This window comes from Borostomias antarcticus (assembly GCF_949987555.1).
Source record: "Borostomias antarcticus genome assembly, chromosome: 2".
NCBI classification, from domain to species: Eukaryota; Metazoa; Chordata; class Actinopteri; order Stomiiformes; family Stomiidae; genus Borostomias; species Borostomias antarcticus.
Genome location: NC_140235.1, coordinates 4,924,722 through 4,951,359, shown reverse-complemented (window position 1 = coordinate 4,951,359; position 26,638 = coordinate 4,924,722). Strand labels below are relative to the sequence as shown.

At 45.0% G+C, this 26,638-nt stretch overlaps 2 protein-coding genes across 2 annotated transcripts in view; one reads left to right on the top strand and one right to left on the bottom strand.

The window, feature by feature from the left end:
* LOC311327583 (putative E3 ubiquitin-protein ligase HECTD2) overlaps positions 1-10,050 on the top strand; it is a gene marked incomplete at both ends in the record, with an annotated part of 31,415 nt that extends 21,365 nt beyond the window's left edge. Inside the window, 5 exons of the mRNA XM_084460671.1 lie at positions 1,489-1,576; positions 1,975-2,081; positions 6,693-6,808; positions 7,550-7,693; positions 9,930-10,050. Coding sequence (XP_084316797.1) covers positions 1,489-1,576; positions 1,975-2,081; positions 6,693-6,808; positions 7,550-7,693; positions 9,930-10,050 — 576 coding nt within the window. The remainder of the gene's footprint in view (positions 1-1,488; positions 1,577-1,974; positions 2,082-6,692; positions 6,809-7,549; positions 7,694-9,929) is intronic.
* Positions 10,051-23,209: 13,159 nt separating this feature from the next.
* Positions 23,210-25,833, bottom strand: LOC311329645 (protein phosphatase 1 regulatory subunit 3C-B-like). Its single transcript, XM_084461533.1, has 2 exons — positions 25,695-25,833; positions 23,210-25,140 (listed from the first exon to the last, which is right to left on the bottom strand). Exons 1-2 carry the CDS (start codon positions 25,706-25,708, stop codon positions 24,165-24,167), a joined length of 990 nt encoding a protein of 329 aa, XP_084317659.1. The 5' UTR covers positions 25,709-25,833; the 3' UTR covers positions 23,210-24,164.
* Between the last annotated feature and the right edge of the window lie 805 nt (positions 25,834-26,638).

The window sequence follows — 26,638 nt, the reverse complement described above, 5'->3', positions numbered from 1 at the left end:
CCTAACCCCTCACACTCCTCTCCTAACCCCTCACACTCCTCCTCTCCTCCTAACCCCTCACACTCCTCTCCTAACCCCTCACAATCCTCCTCCCAACCCCTCACACTCCTCCTCTCCTCTCCTAACCCCTCACAATCCTCCTCCTAACCCCTCACACTCCTCCTCTCCTCTCCTCTCCTAACCCCTCACACTCCTCCTCTCCTCCTAACCCCTCACACGCCTCTCTGATCCTCTCCTGTCCTCTCCTAATTACCCCTCTCCTCCCAAGTGGCAATGTGGAAAAATAATGACAAAGTGAAAACTTTTTTAGGAATTTTTGCAAATGTATTAAAAATAAAAAAGACTGAACCATCACACTTACATAAGTATTAACACCTTTTATTCATTACTTTGTTGAGGCACCTTTGACAGCGATTACAGCCTCAAGTCTTCTTGGGCATGATGCTACAAGCTTGGCACACCTGTATTTGGGGTATTTCTCCCATTCTTCTCTGCAGATCCTCTCTAGCTGTGTCAGGTTAGATGGGGAGCATCACTGCACAGCTATTTTCAGGTCTTTCCAGGGATGTTCATTCGGGTTCAAGTCTGGGCTCTGGCCGGGCCCCTCAAGGACATTCACAGACTTGTCCCGAAGCCCCTCCTCTGTTATCTTGGCTGTGTGCTTCGGGTCGTTGTCCTGTTGGAAGGTGAACCTTCACCTTCTCCCTCAGTTGCTCAGTTTGTCCGGGCGGCCAGCTCTAGGAGGAGTCCTGGTGGTTCTAAACTTCTTCCATTTACAAATGATGGAGACCACTGTGCTTTTCGGGACGTTCAATGCTGCAGAATTTCTTTTGTACCCTTCCCCAGATCTGTGCCTTGATACAATCCTGTCTCGGAGGTCTACAGACAATTTCTTTGACTTCATGGCTTGGTTTCTGCTCTGACATGCACTGTCAACTGTGGGACCTTATATAGACTGGTGTGTGCCTTTCAAAAGCATGTCCAATCAATTGAATTTACCACAAATGGACTCCATTCAATTAGTAGAAACATCTTAAGGATGACCAATGGAAACAGGATGAACCTGAGCTTAACTTTGAGTGTCATAGTAAACGGAGTGATCACTTATGTACATGTGATATTTTCTTTTTTTGTATTTTTAATACATTTGCAAGAATTCCTATAACGTTTCTTTCACTTTCATTACGGGGTGTTGTGTGTAGATTGATGAGGGAAAAATGAATTGAATCCATTTTGGAATAAGGCTTTAACATAACAATGTGGAAAAAGTGAAGGGGTGTGAATACTTTCTGGATGCACTGTATTCTCCTCTCCTCCTTTCTATTCTCCTCTTCTCCATCCTCCTTTCCTCTCCTCTCGTCTCACCTCCTCTCTTCTCTCTGGGCCTTTCAAAAACAAAACGATGGTCCCTCACAGAACCTCTCCAGAACCTCTCCCTCTCCGTCTGTATGGATGAGGTGCATCAGAATGTTAACTGTTCACCTCCAGGTGTTCCAGGAAGAGCTGGGCGTCGTCAAGTCTTACAACCTGAAGGTCGCCGGAGACAAAATCCCGGTCACCAAGTACAACAGGAAGGGTGGGTGCTCGGACCATGTGGCCACCAGGGACAATGACAATCCCTTGTTGATAACATACACATCATTCTTTGTGATTTTATTTGAACGAACGCGAGTAGGTAGATACCAAAGGTTTCCATATAATAGAGGCCCCCGAGAATTTGTCCAACAGCACTGTAGGTTCTTTACTGAACAGGAGAGTTGGAGAGGACATTGTTTCCATCCTAAGTGTGGCTCACTTTTCCCTGTTATGTCACAATGCTCCTCTGTGTGCCCCTCTCACATTTGGAAGCACAAATTGGCACAGGCACGTAATAAAATCATGTGTTCCCCTCTCTCTCTCCCTCTGTCTCTCTCTCCCTCTCTCTCTCTCGGTGTCTCTCTCTCTGTCTGTCTCTCTCTCTCTCTCTCCCTATAGAGTATGTTCAGCTGTACGTAGACTTCCTGCTCAACAGGTCCATTTACAAGCAGTTTGCAGCTTTCTACCATGGCTTCCACAGTGTGTGTGCCTCCGATGCCCTAATGGTGAGTCGTGTGTGTGTGTGTGTGGGGGGGGGGGGGGTGTTGTAGCAAGACCTGTGACCAGTCTCACATAGCCCGTGTGGTCCTTCCTGTGTCCCCCAGCAGCTGACCGGTCTCTCCTGTCCCATCCCTGACCTGACCCATCCCTGCTGCTCTAATATAAACATGTATGTAGATCTAAAGGGATTAGATGGATGTACTGTACACATGAGTCCGTAACTCAAGGCTCTATAGCTTCCTGTTAGTCGGCCACAGTAGATTGGTTCTGGACATAGCAGTCAAATAGATTTCCTTCCCTGTGCCCTCTCCCATGTCTGTACATCTGTTACTGGTCAAGCTCTCTCCAAAATAATCCAAACGGACCAGAGGAGGCTTGTCCATAGAGGCCTGGGAGGATGGTCCTCCCCAATAATTAGAAGAAATAAAAAGATTCACCATGTTCCCCAATAATTTTAGGAAAGGAAAATATTCAATAAAAATCACGTTTTTCTTTTTAAAATCACCTTAAACTCAATTTCTAAGCATCTAGGATACACAGAACCATATTGCCAATGTTAGTCTCAACAGCGTCCTGGATGAATGAATGGGGGAGCATGCTGAGGTGCTGGGAGGATGAGTAGCTCCCGTCCCCCATACAGCTCCATAGACTTCCATTCAAATGCACCCTGACCATCCAAAAACGTACCGTCCCCTCTGTTTAATAGAATAATAACGTACTGTCATCAAATTAAAAGTGGAGGTGGGGGGGTCATGGGAAAGGCATGATTGAGATGGAAAGATTCATACAAAGTGCACATTGCGAACTACAACTAACGTTACTACAACTACATATCACGTAAAAAGACATTATTTTGAGTGGTCCATGGAGGCAGAGGAAGTTGTCCTAATTTCCTTTTTTTCTGATTCAGATGAAGGTTTTCCTTTCTTTTATCAAGCAGCCAGCTAGCTACTAGCATTGGCCAGCACCAGTTAGCTTGTTGTAACGTTAGCAGCTCTACTAACGGTGAGAATGGATTTGGAGGAGAGTGTTGCAGCTGATGCTAAACGAGGCAGAGGAAGAACATTTTGAGTGTTTATCAGCCATTCCACAGTTACCTGTATGCAGAAAGGTGAGTATCAAGCCTGCTGGATGACCAACTCCACTGACAACCATGATCAAAATGCTACGTCACCCGAAAGATTTAAAACTGATCAGGTAAGGGAACAGCTAGCCTAACTTTAACGCTGGGGTTTGCTCAATGATTCTTTAGGAAGTAGGCATGATCACTTTAGTGTGATAGCATTGTCCCTCCTTGATGTGTCCATCAATGAGATTGACGAAAGAGTGCATTTGCAGAGAGTAAACTACAATATTAAAGAGAGACGAAACAGAGCAGTCTTTTAGAGGGAATGAGTCTGTTATTAACAAGGGCAACTAACTTACAGGGAGTTGATCATGGACTTGATGGCGCACTACTGTATGTAAGTAGCAGAGCAAAAATGACTGGTGACGCTTAGTAATCAATGCAAATGGTTAGGGACCGTCAGCAAATTACACATGGAAAATCGATAGATTTTTGTCAATAGTTCCCATGTCGTGACCCAGTGACTACAAATCAACATCAGATATTGTACTACATTGGACAGCAACTTTCATTTGATTTTAGTGCCTGTTCTACGCTATATTCATATTTTAATGGAAAAATCATAATTTATTTTCCAATAGAACCAATCAGGAGAACAGTAGTGAGAACTCAGTCCCTGTCTCCCTGACTGGCCCAGTTGTAAATGCAATCTCTGTAAATTGCTCCAGATACGAGGAGGGCCAGACTGATCTGCAGATAGGCACACCTGAAAAGATAAGGGAGAAGGTGCCCCCGGACAGGGGTCACATCTTGCCCTCCTGTCCCCCCAATATCTTCAGTCACCAGCCTTCACTGAAACACATATATTGTTATTTGTCTGTGGCCTCAAGAAAACAAATGAAATTTGAAATCAACTGAACATGGGAGAGCCCTTAGATATGGAGGTTTACTGCAACAAAACCACCGCTGGCCCAGGTTCTAGGCAACTGTAAATAATAAGTTAAACGGTCTAAGGCTAATAAATGCTTAATGAATAAACTCTAATGAGCAACTGTTCTGTCATTGTTCACTGAAATTTGCCGCTGCAGTGAAACGGAAGAAAAATAAATGCAGGCTAGTACTAATTCAGATGTAGACTCAGCGCTCAGCACTGAGGCCTGTACATTCCGATGCTGGTGTAAAACCTTCCGGAAAGGACATTTGTCTCCCTGCTAATTGCATCAGGCCCACACACTCCTGTACACAAAAAAGAGCACACCAGCGTGCTCAGGGGAGAGGTGAGTGCGATGGGGAAGATTTTCTCCGCTAGAATAGAGGTAGCCTGTCGGTGTGCATCTATAACACTATCCTCCAGTTCCAATAATACATCTCTATTTTTTTTTAAGCCTGATGTGGCTCTGCATCGAGCTGGTGGACGTGATATACTTGACGTTACAGAGTTTACAGTACATGTGCTATTTTCGTCTGCCCGATTAAAATATCTGCCCTTAACTCCACCTGCTTGCCATTTTGCCAGTTAAGTGTCAGCCGCCTGGCATGAAGGCAGTAGGCTCATTAGCTCAACTCATTTACGCACACATATTTTGATATGGAATTTAATCATTTCAAATGTCACAACCGTTAGGATAAAGTCACATGGATAGGAGATTTTAATATTTCATTTAAACAAAGATTTTCAAGATTTTTTTTTTTTTTTTTCTCCCCAAAATTAAAATGGGTAATACTCACAAACAATCTAATACCAATGTCAGTTCAGGCATTCAAATACACAAATACCCATGTCCATCCTTAATCTCTATGACTGCAATTTTGATGTCATGTCAGTCAGACAGACAGCTGACAGCAGAATGTCACTGAGGATGAGGTCTCGAGTGCTTGAACTTGTTGACATGAAAACTATTCTGCCTGTGTTGTGACCCAGGATAATATTAGCTTTGGCTGAACTCCAGGACCCTACCCTACAGGTGTACCGTGTCAACACCATAGGCTGACCAAGGTGCACACACACACATACACACACACACGTGCCAGAAGCATGCATGCTCTCTCTCTCTCTCTCTCTCTCTCTCTCTCTCTCTCAGACACACGCACACATGTTGACTTTGCATTGCATTGACTTACAATCATTCCATATCCCCTTACCCTAACCCAACCCCAAAACCTAATTAGGGACACCAATTTTGTCCCCAATTTGACATGCCGTCCCCGATCAACTGGTTTTACGTCCAATATTTGTCCCCAAATGTTGGCTAGGTCAGGAACACAGACACACACACTGCAGTTAGCAAGCCTGTAGAGAGGACTGTCTGGGCCAAAGCTAAAGTAGGCTGAATGAAATATTTTGTGTTTTTGCCACACTCTTCACTTTGACACTTTCTCTTCATGAGCGTGACGGCAGTACAACCCCGCCCACCAGCCAGCACGCGACCAGGCGTAGTCAGAAGCGCTCGGTCGCCTGGCGGGCTGGTGTGAACTGGGCTTTACACTGAGCTGCACTCAGTCCTGTACTGTACACAGAGAAGAGACCAGCGTCTGCTCTCTCTCTGTGCTCCACTGACTCAGTACTGTACAGCACTAGAGGTCAGCAGCCTGATGGGCCCCCATCTGTCCATCTGTCCTCCCTCTCCCTCTCTCTCTTTCTCTCCCTCTCTCTCTCTCTCTCTGTTTATTTGGTGCACAGAAATGAGGCCAAATAAAGTGTAAACAGAGGCAGCCGATCATTAACTCCTGACCCCTGTTTTCTTCTTGGTCTGCTCACTCTTCCAGGACACTGTCTCTCTTCTCTGCAGTCACAGAGATTCAAGCAAATTAACTTAATGCTGTTAAAATGCTAACGCATCTACAAAAGATACACACACACACACACACACACTGATGTACACAATTATATTATGTAGCAATGAGGGTCAAATATAGTAGTCGTCACAGGATCTGTAAGTGTGTGTATGTAGCTCGGGAGGTAGAGCAGCCGGCTGGGGATTGGAAGGTTCCCCGGGTTCTATCCCCTGTTCTCCACTCGGGTTCCCTCCACGTAGAAACCCTATATGAAAAACATGCAGAAGAACAGATGCTTTTCAGTCCTGTCCCTGACCTGGACTTGAACTGCAGCGCTTGAAAAAGTGTGTCACCGTTCACTCATGCGTGTGTGTGAACTTGTGTGTGTATCGGTGGCATTATCAGTAAAGACCTGGGATTTGAGTTCAGCTGTGTGGGGTTGGACTTTGCTATTTGTTGGGGTTGTGTTTTGATTTGGTATTAACTGTTTTTTGCTTCCTTCTGGAATATGTAGGGTTAGGACCTATGCCCGCCCACCCCCCCCCCTCCATTGCTCTCTGTAAAGCGCATTGTGTTGCCTCTGTGTATGAAATGCGCTATACAAATAACATTTGATTTGGTTGGTTTGTGATTGTGGTTGTTATTGCAGTTATGGTGTTTGTGCTCTTGTAGCTGTTGCGACTAAAGGAGGTCGAGATGCTGGTGTGTGGTTGTTAGAATTGTGTGGCCGTGTTGCGGTTCTGCTGTGGTTGAGATGGGCTTTGTGTTCCTGTAGCTGTTACGTCCAGAAGAGGTGGAGATGCTGGTGTGTGGCAGTCCGGAGCTGGACATGGGTGCCCTGCAGAGAGCTGCCCAGTACGAAGGCTACAGCAAGACTGACCCCACTGTCCGGTGAGTGACACAAGACGATAACTAAAATAGAGATTTCAGACGTTTATTTTATTATTTGATAGAACAGAAATATGCCCACTGCCCTGCTGTCAATTTACAGGGCCAAACACACAGAGTACATTTGATAGACGTGCTCGATAGAGATGGTAATCTATACACCCCAAGTCTATACACCCCAAGTCAAGTCACTGTAAGTGTAGCAGCTCATCCATTTCCTAGGGCACTGTGCTCCATCCTGCAGTCCATTGGTCTCTCCTTGGACCCAGTCTATGCACGGACCACAGCAGCGCTGCAAGTCTGTGTAGCAACAAAGAAACCTTGTCCTCCTGCAGCTGGAGCTTCCTGCTATCCTCTCTCCTCTCCTCTCCTCTCCTCTCCTCTCCTCTCCTCTCCTCTCCTCTCCTCTCCTCTCCTCTCCTCTCCTCTCCTCTCCTCTCCTCTCCTCTCCTCTCCTCTCCTCTCCTCTCCTCTCCTCTCCCTCACCTTTCCTCTCCTTTTCTCTGCCCCCACTCCCTTCTCTCCTCTCTCCATGCAACCCATAGTTGGGTTACATCAGGTACAAGGGTAGAGCAGTATCACGCTGGCAGTCAATGTTACAGAATGGGCTGTCTGCCATGTCGTTGGTGCCACCTGTTCGGACAAGATCAACATTGGCTGGATATTGTGTGTGTGTGTGTGTGTGCGTGTGTGTGTGTGCGCCTGCGTGCGTACGTGTGCATTTGCACGTGTATGTGGATGCAGCTGTTTCTGGGAAGTGGTGTTGGCCTTCCCTCTGGAGCTGCAGAAGAAGCTGCTTCACTTCGCCACAGGAAGTGACCGCATCCCCGTGGGAGGCATGGCTGACCTCAACTTCAAGATCGCCAAGATTGACGTCTCAACTGACTGGTACTGAATGATCATCACCTCGCATCATTCTTCTCTTCTCTCTCTCTCTCTCTCTCTCTCTCTCTGCCCTCTGTCTCTAGGTTGACGTATGGTCTCTCGCTGTCTCACCTCTCTGGAAGCGCAGAGAGGTGAGACAGCAAATTGTTATCCTCAGCCTTGTCCCAGTTTCACTCTACCTCCCTCAACCTTTCACATGCAAAACCCCTAGCTGTGCTCACCTCATTTATAACAGGATGACCTCTCCAGGAGGTCGACACACCCCAGACTTTCAGTCTGGCCTAGAGTAACCTTCCATTGTTCTATTGTCCCTACCTGAAAGCAATTCAATGTTTCCACTACAATGGTACTTAGTGGGTGGGCAGCAACACTGAACATGTCTGATTGGCTGAGTACACACCTGCAAACTTGTCACCTTTGTTATGTCAAACAGGGTAGTTGAAGTGAATCTAGAGGGTTTTGATTTTGTTTGTTGTCACCTTTTTCACTACTCAAGAGTTTGCAGGTCTGTGAGTAGGGAGCCTACTGGCAAAGTTTTATTTCAACGGCACTATGTTTAAATTCACTGTGTAAAAAAAGCTTCCTTGTTCAGCAATCACGTTGATTGATCCAAATGAAATAAATCCCAACGACGAAACTGCTTTCCTAGTTCAATATTGTTGAAACTATGACATCTGCTGGAAAAAATATTTTTTACCCATGGACAGATCGTCCGTGATGACAACCAAAACACTTCGGTGTTTGACTGCTTAGAGCATCGTGGAGAATTTCTCTAACTAAACTGAATAAATACCACGCGTGTAATCACAGAACTGCTTTCCTAGTTGCTGTATGGACTGTAACTGAGACATCTGCTGGAAAAAATATTTTTCCCAATGGACAGAAATCTGAGGATGAGTTATTTTCTCTCTCTGGCAGCTGCCCTGCGGTATAGCAGGCTACAGCAGGACTGTCGCTCGTACCGTCCCCCTGCGCGGTACGTGAGGAGTGTGTTTCCCCAAGGATTTTTTTCAGGGGGGGTGGTAGGCCCCCCAAAACTACTAGTGTTGTCTCGGGGACGGCATGTCACAGATGCATGGTGTCGACAGTGCCGTCATAGACGGCAAGGCGTTTGTTAGCAGCGTAGATATCCATGTTTGTTATATCGGTGCATTTCTCTACACAGAGCTGAGGTGAAACGAGTTCTTGGGTAAATAAATATTAACAATAAATATTAACAATATTTATTTACAACACATAAAAACATATTACTAGAAAAAAATACATTTCCTGCAGAAAATGGGTGTGAATGCTGAACAGAGAAATTGCAAAAGCTTTGCTGAAAATGCATAGCCTAGTGAACTAACTTGAACAACAATGTCAGAAGCTGAAAGGGTGGCCCGGGTGGAATTGTCTAAAGACAAAATGGTGATTGTTCTTCCTGCAGACAAAGGTGGTGCCATTCAGAATCTTTCCGACTACTGTGAAATCAAGAGACACATTTTACAAGAAACTTCCATCTGACCCTACTAGCCAGTTCAACACTGCTGTCCATTATAAACTGAAAGGTTGGTTAGACAGTGGTGATCTTAGTAAAAATGAATTTGAATTTATGAAAAACTAATATCCTGTGACTCCTGTTTTATACACCCTTCCTAAGTACATAAAGGCCAGACCACACCTCTCTTGTGTAGACCCATTGTCAGCAGCATTGATTCTCTGACCACTAATATTTCAACTTTTGTTGCATATCACATCTACACTCAACACAATGGCTTTTTTTGGTTTAAATGAGGAATTTGACATTAAACCATTTTTATAACTCTCAGTTAGCATCCTTATGTATACAACCTATTGGCCTAAATGTTTGCAGTCCACAACATGTGAGCTAAGTGGGAAGCCTTCTATCACTGTGTTTCTAAATGATGATAGGCTATTGTTGCTCACAGTGTACTATGCGTTTACTTTTTATAATAGTGTCCGCTATGGTACGTTTTCAGTCCGGTCAAAATGATATTAAAGTTGATTGCATGTCTTAATTATCCAATTGACAACGGTCCCACATTGGACCTGGCTCCTTCCTCCCCTATGTGTATATATAGTATCCCCACCCTCTCACACATTCTGGTTAATATACCTGACGAAGACCTTGTACTGTCGGTCGAAACGTTGTACGTTATTAAAGCACCTTGGGAGCAGAAACTGCGGATATCCTTCTACTGTTTGACCAATAGTCTCTCTCCCTCTCATCCTTCTCTAGGTTGCCCATCTCCCACACGTGCTTCAACCAGATCTGTCTGCCTCCATACCGAGGCAGGAAGGAACTCAAACACAAGTTGACCATCGCCATCTCCAACGCAGAGGGCTTCGGCCTCGAATGACTTCCCCCACCCCCACCCCCCCTTCCCCCCCTTCCCAAACCCCTGGGACAAACACTATAGGCAATACTGTCGAGAAGTAGGTGGGGGGAACTTGATTTACTTTACAAAGGACCTGCTAGAATGCTAAAATGTCAGATGTAAATCAGATGTGCCTTAGATACATTCTAGTGGTGATCTAGGTTTGAACGACGTCTCGTCCTCAGGGACAGGTTTGGCTGATGTCCTGCCTGCCTGAGACATTTAGAGAACCTTTCATAAACCTTTCCATGAACTAAGACACGAGGGATCGTTCAAATCCTTCCGACACGTTTTAGACCAACAACAGTTCCCCTGTGATGCTCGATAGATGGTCAGATGTGAGCTCCTGTGAGCTCAAAACATGTACTTAATTGTTTCTCTCTCTCTCCCACTCTTTTTCCTCTTTGCTTGATTTGTTAAACACTGATATAATGAGAAACTAAAAGGCTTTGCTGGTTAAAGACGTTAGCCGTTGGATCACGAGATATGGATTGTCTCATGAAAATGATCCAGTTCTGTTTTTGACATTGCTGCCTGTCTGTCAGTGGACAGCAGCAGCAGAAAATAAGTTTCATACGACTATGACGAGAATCTCTCTCGCTCTTCTTCAGTAGCCAGAGGCCAGCGCTGTGTCAGGTCATACAGTAGGTCTGTATTGTATTTGGTTTATTTAGAGTTTTGTTGTGTTATGGTCCAATTCCCGCAGACTATTAAGGTAAGGCAAACAGAACAAGGTCTGGGTAAAGGTCCCAGTAAACAGCATAGGTCCATATAGTGTTGAACTCATCTGTCCTTTCTTTGAATCCCTTGAGGGGTTTTAGATAAGCTTTGAAGTCGTGGCCCCAGCGTTCATGTACAGTAATACAGAGTCGTGTGTAGGACAGGGTGAGCAATAACTGCTCTGTTCTGCTCTGCCGCGGCTCTGTCACTGCCAGTGTCTACAAACAGAGTTGATGGAGAATGTGTTTGACACATCGGTGGCCTGAGGTTGAAGGCTGTCTCATTATTAATTTCATCATGTCATGTTTTCAAGCCTGTTCAGCCATATACGTTCTCTCTTTTCAAAAAGAAACTACAGTAATCTGTCGTCTCTGGTCTGAATGAAAACTGCACTCAAAACAGCAAACCTATAGTTTGCAGTCTATCGGCCCCTTTCCTAGCAGCCATTTTGGCATGTACTGTAACAGCAGGGTAAACACGGGTGTAATTAATTAAAATAAAGGGACCATCATTAATTTAAGTGTGTCAGCCAGCATGCACATCACAGCATAAATGGAACAGGGCCATAATTAATATTATTAGTTACACCTGTGTTTACCCTGTTTTGACATGTCAAAGTGGCTGCTGGGAAAAGGGTCTATACATAAATTTGTCCTGCACACATTAGGATAGCAATGCCCAATACACATATTTATTGTCTGTATTTATGTTATCTACAGTCCGACAGTGATCTATCTGACGTTCACGTTTTGGTGTCAATGCCATATTATGTCATTTGAAAGTCTGCTCTATGAAAAGCGCAGAACTAGAAAGTGCTAGAATGTGCAGCCGTGTTTTGGGGGGTTAAAACTCTTTGAGGTTTTCATTGCGTGTGTTGAGGCATCTGGCTGTAGTCCAGAGGTGTGTTGTAACCGTTGACCAACCATGTTTGATGTTTTTATTTATTTGTACCACTTGGAAATCACTGTCTCGTCCTCAGCAATAAACGTTTTATTGTATCAAAAATCAGGATTTGTTGTCTTTCAAACAACTTGTGTGTGTTTTCAAGTTCAACCAGGTCCATCAACAGTTCTCTTGGCAGAATATGGAAGATTGATTGAGAACTGTTGTCAGGCCTCTGTTTTTGAAAGACAGTCTTTACCAGTCACAGTAGTACAGTTCTCTGAGGAAGGAAATAAAAGGCACAATAGGTTGTATGAGAGAGGGAGGGATGAGAGAGAAAGTCCACTGGAATACAATTACATAATATAATATTCAACAAGCGATTCATAAGCTCATTCATTTAAAAGCTTGAGGCACAAAGCTGTTTCAGGGCCTATTAGGTCTGGAGAAGTGAAAGAGTTACTGTAGGTCCAGATGGTACTCAGTTCAGATGATATGATTGGTCCTCTTGTCATTTAAGCGGCTTTCGTTTTGCTCCCATTATTTGACCCGTACGACTTCCTCCAGGATGGTCTGGCTGAAGGATGTGAGTGAGCCAAACCATGTGACCATGCTGAAGGTGACAACAGATTCGATGAAGCATCTGCAAAATGACTGGTTGACTCATATTCCCCCTTCTCATTTTCTGGAGGAGAAACAAAATGTTCAATTTCCTACAGTATCAACAACTCGAATGAGAAGCCTTCATTGTAAAGCGCTTTGGATAAAAAGACTAAGTGCAGTCCATTTACCATTCGGACACGCATTACAGTCCTGTGACTTCCACTGATTATGGATGTATTTAATTGTGTCAGAACACTATTGATAGCTGTCGGGATGTAATGAAAATTGCAAAAAAATATAACAAAAAGTGCTTCTGAGCCAAACCGCGTACTGTGCCTTTAATTCACATTGATTTGTTAATTGTAATTCTATGGGTCTATCAAGGTTGGTCCTCTATCAGGGTTGGTCCTCTATCATAAGTTACACTGTTGTGTGTGTGGAGCTGGGCAGAAAATAGCAGGACAAGAGCTGTGCACTTGACATCAGTCCTAGCGTTGGTTTTGTCTTTGGTGCAGTGGTCAGGTACAATAGTCATAAAGCAAGAAAAGAGGACTTGCACACAAAAAGATAACCAGACTCAGTCTTATCAAAAGGTTAGTAGATTTAGTAGGGATCAATAACAAATGCAAACGTTTGAGTCCACGCAGGGACTATCGTCAGTGAAGCTGAAGCTAGAGAGACCATTTAGAGAGACCATTCAGTTCAGCCAGATTACTTTTAGAACCTCAACATGAGTGGCGGAGAGATCAAAGAGTGTCGCAACTCTCTCTCTTTACAGTATATGACGCTGGAGCTATGGTGACAGAGCTCCGCCCACTCAGCCGGTTCACAGGGATCACATCCCACGGGGTCGCCCGGTGTTCCACTGTGCTCTGTTTGTTGTGAGGATGAGGGGGTGAGACAGCTTGGAGGGGATCGATGTGTTTTTAATGTTTCACGCACTGGCCTCATGTGATCCTGTTGATCTGATCTTGGTGTTTAACAAAGAACCAGACTGTGAGCTTGACACGCACACAGACACACATACACACACAGACACACAGACACACATACACACACAGACACACAGACACACATACACACAGACACACACACACACACACAGACAGCAATGTGATGGATGACGCTGAGGTTCAATGTCATTGATTCACTCACTACTCTGTGTTCAGAACTCACACTCACGTATTTTGTCTTATTAACTGCCTTTTGGCTTCTTATGTTGTTGTTTTTTTTGTGTATGGTGAGCCAAAGACAATTTTCCACCTCGGTGGACAATAAAGTTCTATTCTATTCTATTCTATTTCAAGCTAATAAAAGCAACATTTTGGGATCCTCCAGAAATGTGCATTGCTGTTTCTGCAGAGTCAACAGCCACCATGATTAAGCACAGTTGAATCTTATCTTTGCTACCAGATGCTAATGCCTCAACTGTGTCTGGCTGTTTCTTTCTGTCTGAAGCATGTTTCAGAGGGGAAAAAACACTTCTCCTTCTCAGCCTTGGCTGTGGTTGTGGCAGTATGGAAACTGGCTGCACCCCAGTACTCATGAAAGGCCACAGGCCCGCAAGGCAGAGCTATAGCATGACTATTGTAGGACGTTCCGTTCTTCCTGCATCAAGAACTCGATGTACTGTAGCCAGCGTGAGACCCCGCCCCCTATGCGTGAGACCCCGCCCCCTATACGTACGTGCACCCGCTCACACTCGGAGGAAAACAAAATACACACAAATGCAAACACGCACACACAAATGCTTTCACATAAACGCACTTGTACATTCATACATTTGCACTCTCTCACGCACACACACACGCACGCACACACACACGCACGCACACACACACACACACACACACACACACACACACACACACCAGACTGGCTTATTAAGCCCCTGTTGCTTCTACCACACAGCACTGAATTTGGCTTTGTCTGTCGGAAAGGAAAGTCTTATGCAGCCCAGCAGTGGTTTGGTGTTTGATAGATTTACACCATAGTGTGAGGAGGCAGTTGCGGACAGCTGTGTTACACAAGCAGAATTTTAAAAGGCAACAGTGGTGCTGTGTGTTCTGATAGGTGGTGGAATAAACAGAGCAGATTAGAAGAAAGGAATATTTCTCTTCTCTATTGTCTTCTTCTCTTCTTCTGTCCTCTCCTCTTCACTCTTTTCTCCTCTCGATCCACTTCATTTAGAAAAGACACAAGGCCCACGCTGACCCAGGGGGCGGCTGTGGCTCAGTGATAGAGCGGATTGTAGGGTCGGCGGTTCGAATCCCGCCTCCTCCTGTCCACATGTCGAAGTGTCTTTGGGCAAGACACTGAACCCCAAACTGCTCCCAATGAGCAGGCTAGCATTGTGTGTGTGAATGGGTGAATGAGAGGCCATTGTAATGCGCTTTGGATAAAAGCGCTATATAAGTGCAGTCCATTTACTATTTACCCCCAACATACCAGAAGAGCCAGCCACCTTTGGTCACCTTGTTTTGGTCCATGAGAGCACACAAACAGCACCAACAAACATGTCATGCAGCCACGGTGTGACGACATCGCCATCCCTCTCCAGGAGAACCTCAGACGTTGAGAGCGGGAGTGAGCTGTGCCCTCAGACATGCTGGGATCTTTACTGGTACGCTTTTCAAATGGACACTTGCTGTCGTGACACTTCAGAGATCCAACCAACACACAGATCCTATCAGCACACAGATCCAACCAACACACAGGTCCAACCAGCACACTGATCCAATCAGCACACAGATCCAATCAACACACATATCCAATCAGCACACAGATAACCAGCACACTGATCCAATCAGCACACAGGTCTAATCAGCACACAGGTCCAACCAGAACACCGATCCAATCAGCACACAGATCCAACCAGCAGCGCCTTCCCTATGAAACAGCGCATCCTCCACTTAACCCTCTGCCCCGATGACCCTGGCAGCGTGTCCCTCTAGGATTGGTTCTGAGTTCAGTTCACTGCTTATACTTTGAAAGATTTTACGTGGGAGAGCCATCGACAATGTTCTCCTTTGTGCGGTGTGCAGCGGGTGGATCCCCAGTTCAAATTGGGCTGGAATGGACCCAGACTAGTTTATTCATAGGATAGCCTAAAATACACTCTCTCTCACACACACACACACACACACACACACACACACACACACACACACTGTACAGCTACTGGAGGTGCTGCTGCCCCATTGCTGGCAGGAACCTGGGGCCATGTTTTATTTAACCTTGAGTTTTATTTCATCTTCATATTCAGCTTTTCACTCAACTAATGTATTATTGGCTGTGTCTCTGTACAGTATGAGGCACAGTCACATTGAAATGCAACAGAATCCCACTTCTGAACGGTGGCTAGTCGCTGTACAGTAACGCTTTTTTTTATACATTTTAATAACTGGTCAATGGTGGGGAAGATGACCAAGAACCAGCAGGAGTGAATAAACTTTCTTGCTGCCCTCTGTGAGCTAGCAAACCAGTGTCATGGTGTTGCGGTAGTCAGTGACATGCTAACGTTGTGTAATGAGTGATGGTGACCCAGCTTGCTTGTGCAGTTTATAAAGGCGTTATTATTATGTAATGCAATGTAATTATGTAAAGCACACCTTGGCTGGGCTGTAGCTGTAAATATGAGTGCATGTGTGTGTGTGTGTGTGTGTGTGTGTGTGTGTGTGTGCGTGTGTGTGTGTGTGTGTGTGTGTGTGTGTGTGTGTGTTAGGGGTTGTGGGGGGGTGCGTGTGTGCGTGTGTGTGCGTGTGTGTGTGCGCGTTTGTGTGTGTGTGTGTGTGTGCGTGTGTGTGTGTGTGTGTGTGCGTGTGTGTTAGGGGTTGTGTGTGTGTGTGTGTGTGTGTGTGTTAGGGGTTGTGGGGGTGTACTCTTGAATTGTAGTCACAGAAAGGCCCTCTGTGTTGACAGGACTCACGTTGCTGCAGTCTTTTATCAAGAATGAGCCCAAACTCAACCTCTTCAGCTCTCCCCTCATCACCTTTCTGCTAATGATTCAAATAAGGAAAATGAACCCATGGAGGCAAGAGAATGTAAATAATCACCATGATGTAACCAAAATAAAAAAAAATAACCACTCATATCCACCCTTGGACAAATCACTAACCCTCTCCTGACCCTCCATATGACTTCAGCCTAGATGTATGAATGATACTGTATACAGTAGAAGCTGAATTCAGCTGTTCCAGATCTGAGATGCTACGGTCAACTTGACAACAGAGGAGATATCTATAGCAGAGCAACCAGGTGTGGGGTTGTCAAGCTGTAGGTGAAAACGCTCTATGAATAGTAAGGCTTTCCCTCCACTTTTCTCCTTCTCTCACTTCCACCTTCTGGCCCTGACCCTGCTCCATATCCCCCTCTCCCTCCCTCCCTCCCTCCCCCCCCCCCCTTCCCTAGTCTCAGCAGGGTGAGATCATGATGGTAGAGCATGGACGCTGTGTGACAGCAGCATGGACGCTGTGTGACAGCAGCATGGACGCTGTGTGACAGCAGCATGGACGCTGTGTGGCAGCAGCCATCATCACCTTACCGCAGTAAAATATCCATCAATCACCTGACAGGAATACCCCATCCCTCTAATAAAATGTGACTAGGCTGCCAGATGGTGAAATGCAGGTTACTTGGAGGCAGAACCAGCTCTACACCAGCGGAGGTCAAATGATACATGGGTGTAGCGCATGGTTAGGGTCCGTTTGATTTCAACACAATTCAAGAAGTAGACTTCTACCTATATATTCCTTTAGGTACTGTAAATATATCTCAGGTCAAGAACCCATGCGGACTGAGTTGTGAGTCTGTACTGTAGTGTACAGTACATATGGCATCACAAGATTAATATAGCACATGTTCATTCAAGCAAATGTGACACAGCGCTTTACAGAATAAAAATAAAAGATAGGGTGCATTGGGTGCACTCCGGAAATTCTCCCAGAGGTCTAGTGAGGTCTAGTAGGGCAGTGTTGTCTTTCACTCAGACGCTGACGGTCAGGAATGCAACATCCATGTGGTGTTGACTCAGGCAGACAGACAGACAGACAGCACACATGTAGGGAAGGGAACACTGCATACTGCAGCTGCTATGGGCTTTCTTTCCTGAGCAAGACTGTCTCTGCTGGTTAGAATAGAATCGAATAGAATCGAATAGAAACGATTCACGATTCATGTATTAGAGCTGGGGTCTGACAGTCTTACCATCTGTGTCGTGTGATATCAGCCGGATAGAGTGAAAAGACCTGGTAAATCCCCGGGATATTGTTACAGCCATAATGTACACAGTGAATACCCCTGTACCAGTTACATGACTCAGGGAACAGTTATCATCAGTGAGACTGAAGCTGCTCTATGCGCTGTGTTCTACTGAAGGCTTGAACTGAAGCTATTACCATTTACATGGTTTCTATTGTGTGGCATTATTTTGCCACATGGCTGCCGTTATCACATTTGCCAACTCTTGTTGTTAGGGTTAGGGTAATGGACTGAGAGAACAGGTTTTAGACAGCAAGTTTAAACCAAGCAGGTTAATTCTCAGTCTCCACAAGTGGTTGGACAGAATAAGTGGAAGCTACTGTACAGTGCATCTGGAAAGTACTCATACCCCTTCACTTTTTCACCACTTTTTCCACATGTTGGCGTTACAGCCTTTTTTTCCTCAAAAATCTACACACAATACATATTACAAAGTGAAAAAAAGTGTTTTAGACATGTTAGCAAATGTATTTGCTAAAAAAAAAAAAAAGTGTATATGTATGTGTATACAGTAAGTATTTACTCCCTTTGCTATGACTCAACTCAAAATTGAGCTCAGGTGCATCCTGTTTCCACTCATCATCCTTGAGATGTTTCTACAACTTCATCGAAGTCCACCTGTGGTAAATTCAATTCATTGGACATGATTTGGAAAGGCACAAGTCTACAGTACATAAGGCCCCACAGTTGACAGTGCATGTCAGAGCAGAAACCAAGCCATGAAGTCAAAGGAATTGTCTGTTGACCTCTGAGACAGGATTGTATCGAGGCACAGATCTGGGGAAGGGTACAAAAAAGATTCTCCAGCATTGAAGGTCCCAAAGAGCACAGTGGTCTCCATCATTTGTAAATGGAAGTTTGGAACCACCAGGACTCCTCCTAGAGCTGACCGTCCGGCCAAACTGAGCAACTGGGGGAGAAGGGTCTTGGTCAGGGAGGTGACCAAGAACCTGATGGTCACTCTGAATCTGACTGTGGAGATGGGAGAACCTTCCAGAAGGACAATCACCATCTCTGAAGCACTCCACCAATCAGGCCTTTATGGTAGAGTGGCCAGACGGAAGCCTCTCTTCAGTAAAAGGCACATGACAGCCCAGTTGGAGTTTGCCAAAAGGGACCTAAAAGACTCTCAGATCATGAGAAACAAGATTCTCTGGTCTGATGAAACCAAGATTGATCTCTTTGGCCCAAATGCCAAGCATCACGTCTGGAGGAAAGTAGGCACCGCTCATCAGTCGGCATCCCTACGGCGAAGCATGGTGGTGGCAGCATCGTGCTCTTGAGATGTTTTTCAACGACAGGAAGTACGAAACTAGTCAGGATAGAGGGAAAGATGAACAGAGCAAAGTACAGAGAGATCCTTGATGAAAACCTTCTCCAGAGCGCCCAGGACCTCAGACTGGGGTGAAGGTTCACCTTCCAACAGGGCGACGACCCGAAGCACACAGCCAAGACAATGAAGGAGTGGCTTCGGGGAAAGTCTACTGTATGGAAGTTAATGAGTGGCCCAGCCAGAGACCAGACGTGAACCCGATTAAACATCTCTAGAAAGACCTGAAAATAGCTGTGCAGGTATGACGCGCCATCCCAACTGACCTGACAGAGCTTGAGAGGATCTGCAGAGAAAAATACCTCAAATACAGGTGTGACAAACTTAGCGTCATACCCAAGAAGACTTGAGGCTGGAATCGCTGCCTCAAGGGGTCTGAATACTTATGTACATGTGATGTTTTATTATGTATTTATTTTTAATACATTGGCAAAAATTTGACTGTCATTATGGGGTATTGTGTGTAGATTCTTGACCCAATTTAAAAAAAAATCCATTTTGGAATAAGGCTGTAACATAACAAAATATGTAAAACGTAACGGGGTGTGAATACTTTCCGGTATTCCTGTATGACAAAACACCGAGCCGTTCCTTCCCTCAACACGGTTTACTGCTCAGGCCAGGCAGGAGGAAACACTACTGAGCCTGGAGGGAACCTTGTCAGCACTGCTGGTCATTTACACACACGCACACACACACATGCATATACAGTACACACACACACACACATGTACATGTATACACAAATACACAGACACATACATGCACATACAGACACAAATACAAACACAAACTCCCAGATGACACTAGGCACTATGGAAACCAGAACCAGACTGAAACAGGAACTCATTTGTTTCTTTTTTTTCAGACTGTATCAAAATAGTTTTGGGGCAGAAATGGGAGGCTAATGGATGGGGAGGGAGTGAGAGGGAGGAGGGGCCAGGCCTGGGTCTCCAGCCCCCCTCTCTATGCCTACCCTGAGCTCCTAGTCTATTTAATCCGAGGGTTTGAAGGCCCTAGCGGACTGACCAGCCTGTGATCTATTCCCAATGTGTGCATGGTTAACCACTGTTGCTCTCCAGCTGTTTGCAATGGCCCCTTTTTTAGCATGACAGAAATATGAATTAAGAATAACCACTAAATCGAAGTCAGTAGTCTGAACTAAAGCAGAGAGTTGGAAGGAGAACAGACACACTGCTTTGTCAAGCGAATTCATCAGTCCATCTCTGCTGAGGCTTGCCCTACAGTAATGACAACAAGGATTAGTGCCAGGACAGAAAACTTGATGCATTTGTGACAGGGCAGAAAACATGCATCATATGTTGTCCCCCCTAACACACATCCATTTTGTCATGAGCACTGGGAATGAATGGGTGCTGCAGCCACCTGAGCAGACCCAGCAGAGCTGAAGTGGCTGGACTCTAGTCTTCTAGTCTTAGACCTTTAACCTACTTCTAGTCTTAGACCTTTAACCTACCCACTCTAACTAACTTATCCACTCTCTCTGCTCTCTCTCACCTTGTCCATTCAAAGTCTAAAGTGCTGCCGTACCCTCTAATAGCCTGGCTCAGAAGAAAGCAGGGACCAAAATTTAAAAAAAGATGAAAATGTTTTATTTATAAAAATAAAAAAAACAGACACACAATAGTGAATTTACAAAGATTAAATGCAAAAGTGTTAGTGTTAAATCTACTAAAAATCTACACACATGATTTCCTGACCCCCCCCCCCCCCCAAAAAAAGTAATGCTTTTCACACTGTATACTGTACTCTATATAGCCTATAGGTGGGACTCTCTAAAACAAACGGGCAGTCACAGTCTGGCCTGTGCCCCCACCTTTTTGCCCGTCAGGTCCAGGCCATATCGAGGTGGCAGAACTTGACCGTATCAAGCGTGTTCTAACTCTGACCATCCTTGAGCCATCAATTCAGGCCATCTCAGATTGGCCCAAACTAGTCCATGCCTCCCTCCGGTCAATCAACCCGGGTGTGGCTGAAGTGTCGAAGGCCAAACTCTCGCATCAGCTCCCTCGGAAATGGTTCTATTGACGTCGTTGGTCTTTCCGCCTCTATGCTGATTGGTGGAGAAGGCATGGTCCCTCCGTCAGCCCTGCAGCTCGACACGTGCCGTAATAAAACATGTGGTTCATCACCAGGTTCACACATGCGCTGTACCTGTACTGTATGCCTGGGGGAGGGGTAATGAGGACTTTTGAGCAGGGCCAGCTTTAGTAAGGTGTTTTGGGGTGGGCAAAAACTAATTTGTGGGGGGAGGGGGTTGAGTTACTGTAATGGAATGCAAAAAGTAGCATTTTACATGACTCAGTGGTAATCAATTGGATTCGGCAACACTTCAGCTGGTCCAGCTTTTGAGTGACAGAGCAAGTAAGATGCATGTTGGAGGGCTGGAGTAGATCAACACCTAGTCTGAAAAACAAGTGGTTTTTGGTGTCAGAAAATACTTCAGAAAATAATCATACACTTTCCCTCAGGGTCTTAGTACTTGCTTTATCTATGGGTGTGTAATTATCACTGAGCTTAAGGTTGAAGGTTATCTATTGCAGTATTGCCAGCACTGCATCTCTGATCATGCTTCGCACTCAGCAGAGTGAAATGGACGCCTACACAGCATGATTAAAGTATTTGGCCATTTGCTAGAACAAACTACAATTGCAGGAATATTTTGCCGTAGATTAAGCCATATACCACAGATTATTTTGTATTATATTACATTTTGTAGTGTTCAAACAGCGCCTGGATCTTGTTTTGATAACAGAAATGAACTTTAAAGGTCATAAACTTTATAAACTGTTGATCAAATCAAACTTTATTTGTATAGAGCATTTCATACACAGAGGCAACACAATGCGCTTTACGGAGAGCAATGGAGGGGCATAGGTCCCATCCCTACATATTCCACTGCAAAAAAAAACAGTTTCACCCGGGGGCCAGAAAAGTGAGGTGTAAAAATTCTTCCCTGACCCCTCTCAACGAGGCGATCGAGCAAGCTTCTGGACAATGTTTGTCTATTGGCTAAGAACATATACAGAGCAGTAAACATGGGCTAAATACTTTATAAGAGAGACATGACTAACAGTAGAGTGCACAAATAGTTACAGAGAAGTTACCTACATGGTTGGCCATTATGTGTTTGCTATCCCTGTAGTCTATAATATGATATTTAAGTGAATCGTACAACAAAGCCGACAAAGCACAGTAAGCACTTACTGTAGCAGAACAGGCTCAAAGAAACCTGTAGAGGCCCGATAACCTTGTAAACCACAACAGTTTACACGTGGGTCTAATGAGGGTCACCTGAGAGGTTTGTGTGTTAATCATAAATATTTAACTGATGTTGAACGGCCTCAACACGTGACGCCTACTGCATTCTTTGTGGCTGGTGTCTCGCCACGAGGAGTCGATTTCCTTTGTTTTTGTTTTGTTACAGACTAGGAATGCCTTTTGAATTCACAAGGATGTTCAATTTCATTGTGGTCACCTGAATAGTGGAGAACTGAATTTTTCTATCATCATTCCAGGAAATTGCTTTCAAAGAATGTTTTTCATCGGTCAATAAGATTGGGGGCATGATTAAGGGTCAGGCGGATGAGATGGTGTACCTCCTGGGGCCTTCACTGTGGAGGAATGACATTCCTAACAGACATTCTGCTGTTTACTGCTGAATATGATTCTCACAGGGCATAGGAAGCTAGCAAGACTATTTCATTAAAATTCCTCTGAAATAATCTAATGCTCATTACTGTTGAGCAACAGTTTATTTGAGGGTCTCCTTAGATGATCTACATATGCTCAACGAAAGACCAACGGTCATTCAACTAACTATCCGTTCATCCTGATCACAACGTAACCAGCTTTTGCATATCAACACAATCGCAGTTAATAGATATGCACCAGAAGTATTCTGTTGGAATGATGAGAGCAAACTTGAATTTCGTGGGAAACGAGACCTAATTTTCTTGGTTCTTTCTCATAGCCTTGGATAGGAGGGGAGAAGTAGTCTCATGTTGCTCTGTCTTAATTTAACTGTTTAGCTGTAATGAATGATCCTTCAGCCTACTCCAGTGACAGGTGGCGTTTCAGCAGTGCTCTGGCACATGGAGGCTGATGTGTGTCATACTACTGCAGCCTAGCAGCTAAGGGTAAAGGTCACTCGTGAGGAGAAGGGGGGGGTGGACACATTACTCTCTACTGCTATACACATTGAAGCTACTGCTCAATGAAATAAGGGAATAGACAATGTGATGAAGACAATGTGATGAAGGCTTAATCCTGACAGAGGTGTAGATGAAGTAAGCAACCAGGAGTCTTGATGTTTTTTTTTGCACAATATAAAAATTTATTTCTGGAAGTATTCACATATCCACACATGCATATACTGGGAGACAGATAGTTCTCTTCCTTCACAGTAAAGAAGGTATCTGATTTTAAACTCACGCTCACTTTCACACACACCACTCACCACTCTGATTGCACTGAGAGAAACCAGAGAACACTCAACATACAGTGTCAACACCGTCATGTCAACATACATGATCTCACAGACACAAGCCTGATAATACTGACTCACTTTAGTCCTTCATGACAGCTTGTCACACTCATTCCATTCCCTGAACATGTCTGCTGATCAATCCTACGGCACATCTAGGCACAGCATTGCAAATAGAATATAGACCACACAAGCGCAGGGAGATTCATAGGAAAGTGTTTGTGCTCATTTTCATCCTAAAGGTCTTTAATGAAACGTATTTGTTTTTTTTATCAAGGTGCAAATTACAATGTGCATATTCTCTGCTCTTACTGTTTACTGTCCTGGGAGATCACACACAACTATTCATATTCCACTGAATTATCAGTATTCTGATTCTTCAGATCTGCATGGCACCAGTCTTAACACTAAACCCTTCAATATGAAGGACACATTATTGGTGCCAGTTCTATCACATTTGGAGGATGACCTCAATCAGTGCATTTTCATACCGTACACCCCTGAAAATGAGCTATAATTGTAAGAAGGTGATTTATTGTATAGTTCATTGTGAGTTTCAAAGGGGATGGGGCTGTTTCAAAAACAGGCAGAATATTGAGAAGGCACCTCACTATATTAGGCTATATAAGAGTACCAAATGCCTGGTTTTCTGGTTGACAGTTTGTTGCAATACAATTTTTTCATTAACTGATGCACAACAAGTTCTTTTTCAGTCTGTTTTTTTTAATATATATATTGAAGCTATCTTGGTTCCAAGCCCAGCCCTAGAACAGCGCTGGTTCACACTCTCAGACTTCACCAATAGGGGGCACTGTTCTCAATGCGGCCCCAGCTTTGCCACCCAGGAAAGTGTCCACTAGACGTCCGAGGACTTCCAAACTGGTCAAACTCCATCTCCAGTAGTTTCACTCCGTTCTTGCAATCTGTCGTTTTTTCCTTTTCCACTGGGGGCAGTATCGCCAAATCCTCACCATTCCAGCCTATGTGTTTGAGCTTGTAGTTTTTGCTGTCGTTGTTGTCCCAGTGCGTCTGGTCCTGGTTCCTGAAGCAGACGCAGAACTCCACCCTGTTCTGAGGTGGTGTGTAGCCCGGCAGCTCAAGGATGAAGGCGAACGTGTCGGTGTCCTGGGAGCCGTAGACATTGTTCATGTAGGTGCATTCCACGTCCCTGGAGCTCCTCCACGAGTCGAAGGTGATCCGTATCTGGACCGACTTCTCGAAGCTCAGGTTCCGGACCTTGACGGTGCCGGTCAGCGACCTCTGCTGGAGGGCGCAGCTCTCCAGACAAACAAAATTCTTCATCAGCCGGCTCCGGAAGTCCAGGTAATCTGCAGCGGGCTGTTTGAAGTCCAGGGCCAGGCTGCGGACCGAGCTGATCTTCAGGCCCATGGTTCTGTTGTCCAGGTCCGCCAGGTCGAACTGCAGGTCGGACAGCCCGGCCGACACCGCTTCCTCGTCGGACTGCGAGAACACGTGGATGGCTGTGAGGGACATGCCTTTGGAGTCGGCAAACACCACCCTCTTCTTGTCTTTTTTCTGGGGGCTCTTCCAGCCCAGGCAGGACCCAGGGGTCTCCTGGTGGCGCTGGGAGCTGAGGCAGGGTCGTAGAGGCTTGTAGCGGTTCTGGTTGGCCCGGTTCCTGAGCCGCAGGTCCTCGTAGGAGCTGAGGAAACTGCGGATGGGCGGAGAGTGACTGATGTAGATCCTCATGGCCACATCGACTGGTATGACAGTGGCCGGCATCGGAGAGGAGGCAAGGAACTGGAGCACGCTGGGGGAGACAGAGAGACAACCATTAACATCCTGTGGTTTAGCAGTAGGCTATACATTGTCATCGTCACACCAGCTCGGCGGCTTTGTGATTAGAGAGTCCACTAGAATGCCACTTCAATTTAAACAAAGAACATCATTAGCATGTATTGTATTAGCGTTTTGATACTGTGGCTCACAGTTTACATATCTGCTCATGAACGTTTAGTGGAAATTCCTGTGGGAAATTCTACAGCATCCTTATGAGTTCTCACTAAGTCTCTGAATTATTTTAGGATTATTCTACTATTACAATTGAATCGATAACACCAGCACAGCACATACAGTAATTCGTCTGTTGGCTACAGTATCTAGCCACTTTATGATGTTTAATGCTGAAGTCACTGTTTTTCTAGCATGACATTGCAACAAAATGATATGGATCAAGGGCTACATAAATTAGTATTCAACTTGTTATATGATGCAATTTAATGCATCCTGTCGGCATTAAATTGAGCTAGAAAATTTCTTCCTGCTTTTGCAAACTCCTTCTTGAGTATGCGTATTTGTGCTTACCTTGTGGCACTCATAGGAAGAAGTAAAAAAAATAGGCTCCAAAATGATGTTGAAAGACGGCTTAGTAGTTTATTACAAGTTTGTTTCCAGTAGCCTGTGCCTTGGTCCGTCAGGCCCTCCTTCCGTCTCGCTCCCTCTTCAGTCTCTTCAGGTCAGTCGCCTGCTGCGCTCGAGTCAGCGATTTAACCTGCCAACTATCATTTGCATACTCATTTACATTGGTCCTCGCGCAACCAATGAAAGATCATGGAAGCATAGCTGTAACCAATCGGAGTAAATGGCACTTGGACCTTGGCCAATGCGCTTGGGATGTGGAGTAGACTATGCGAGGCCCGTGGTTTGGATGCCTCAAAGGGACACCTCGGACCTCTGCTGGCACGGACTAGTGTTGCAGCAACGCAGCATTCCAAAAGCTGGTTACTGGAAATCCATCAGGTGGGGAGAGCGTGGGGACAGCGTGGCGACATGTACTGAAGTAACCTTTATTTAACGAGGCAGATTGACTCAGGATATACTTGGTAAAATATATGCATGGATTAATATAAGCATTAAAGGAGAATGCTCGTTTTTGACAAACTGGACCTTATTGTTTGACTCACCGAGATAACTTTGGTGTAATTCGGAGGCCTGTAGAAAATTTTTAAAATCCAGCGCGAGCCAAGTAGCCCAGCCTAGGCTATATTCATGTAATGGCGGCGGACGGGGCACTGAGAATGCAGCTTCTAAAAAAAACTATTTTCTGCCGCGAAACGGTTGTTTTCATCAATCTGTCTTTATGAATCGCTAGTTGTGCTTACATAGAGCTTGTTGTGGTTTTTCACATGCCTCTGTAATATGATCTTTAGAAACGTCTTTAGAAACGAAATAGCTTCCCCACTTGCTCCAGCACGCATGCGCACAGCGTGCAAACTGGCTATACTCCGTCTGTAGGCTAAACTGGCTAT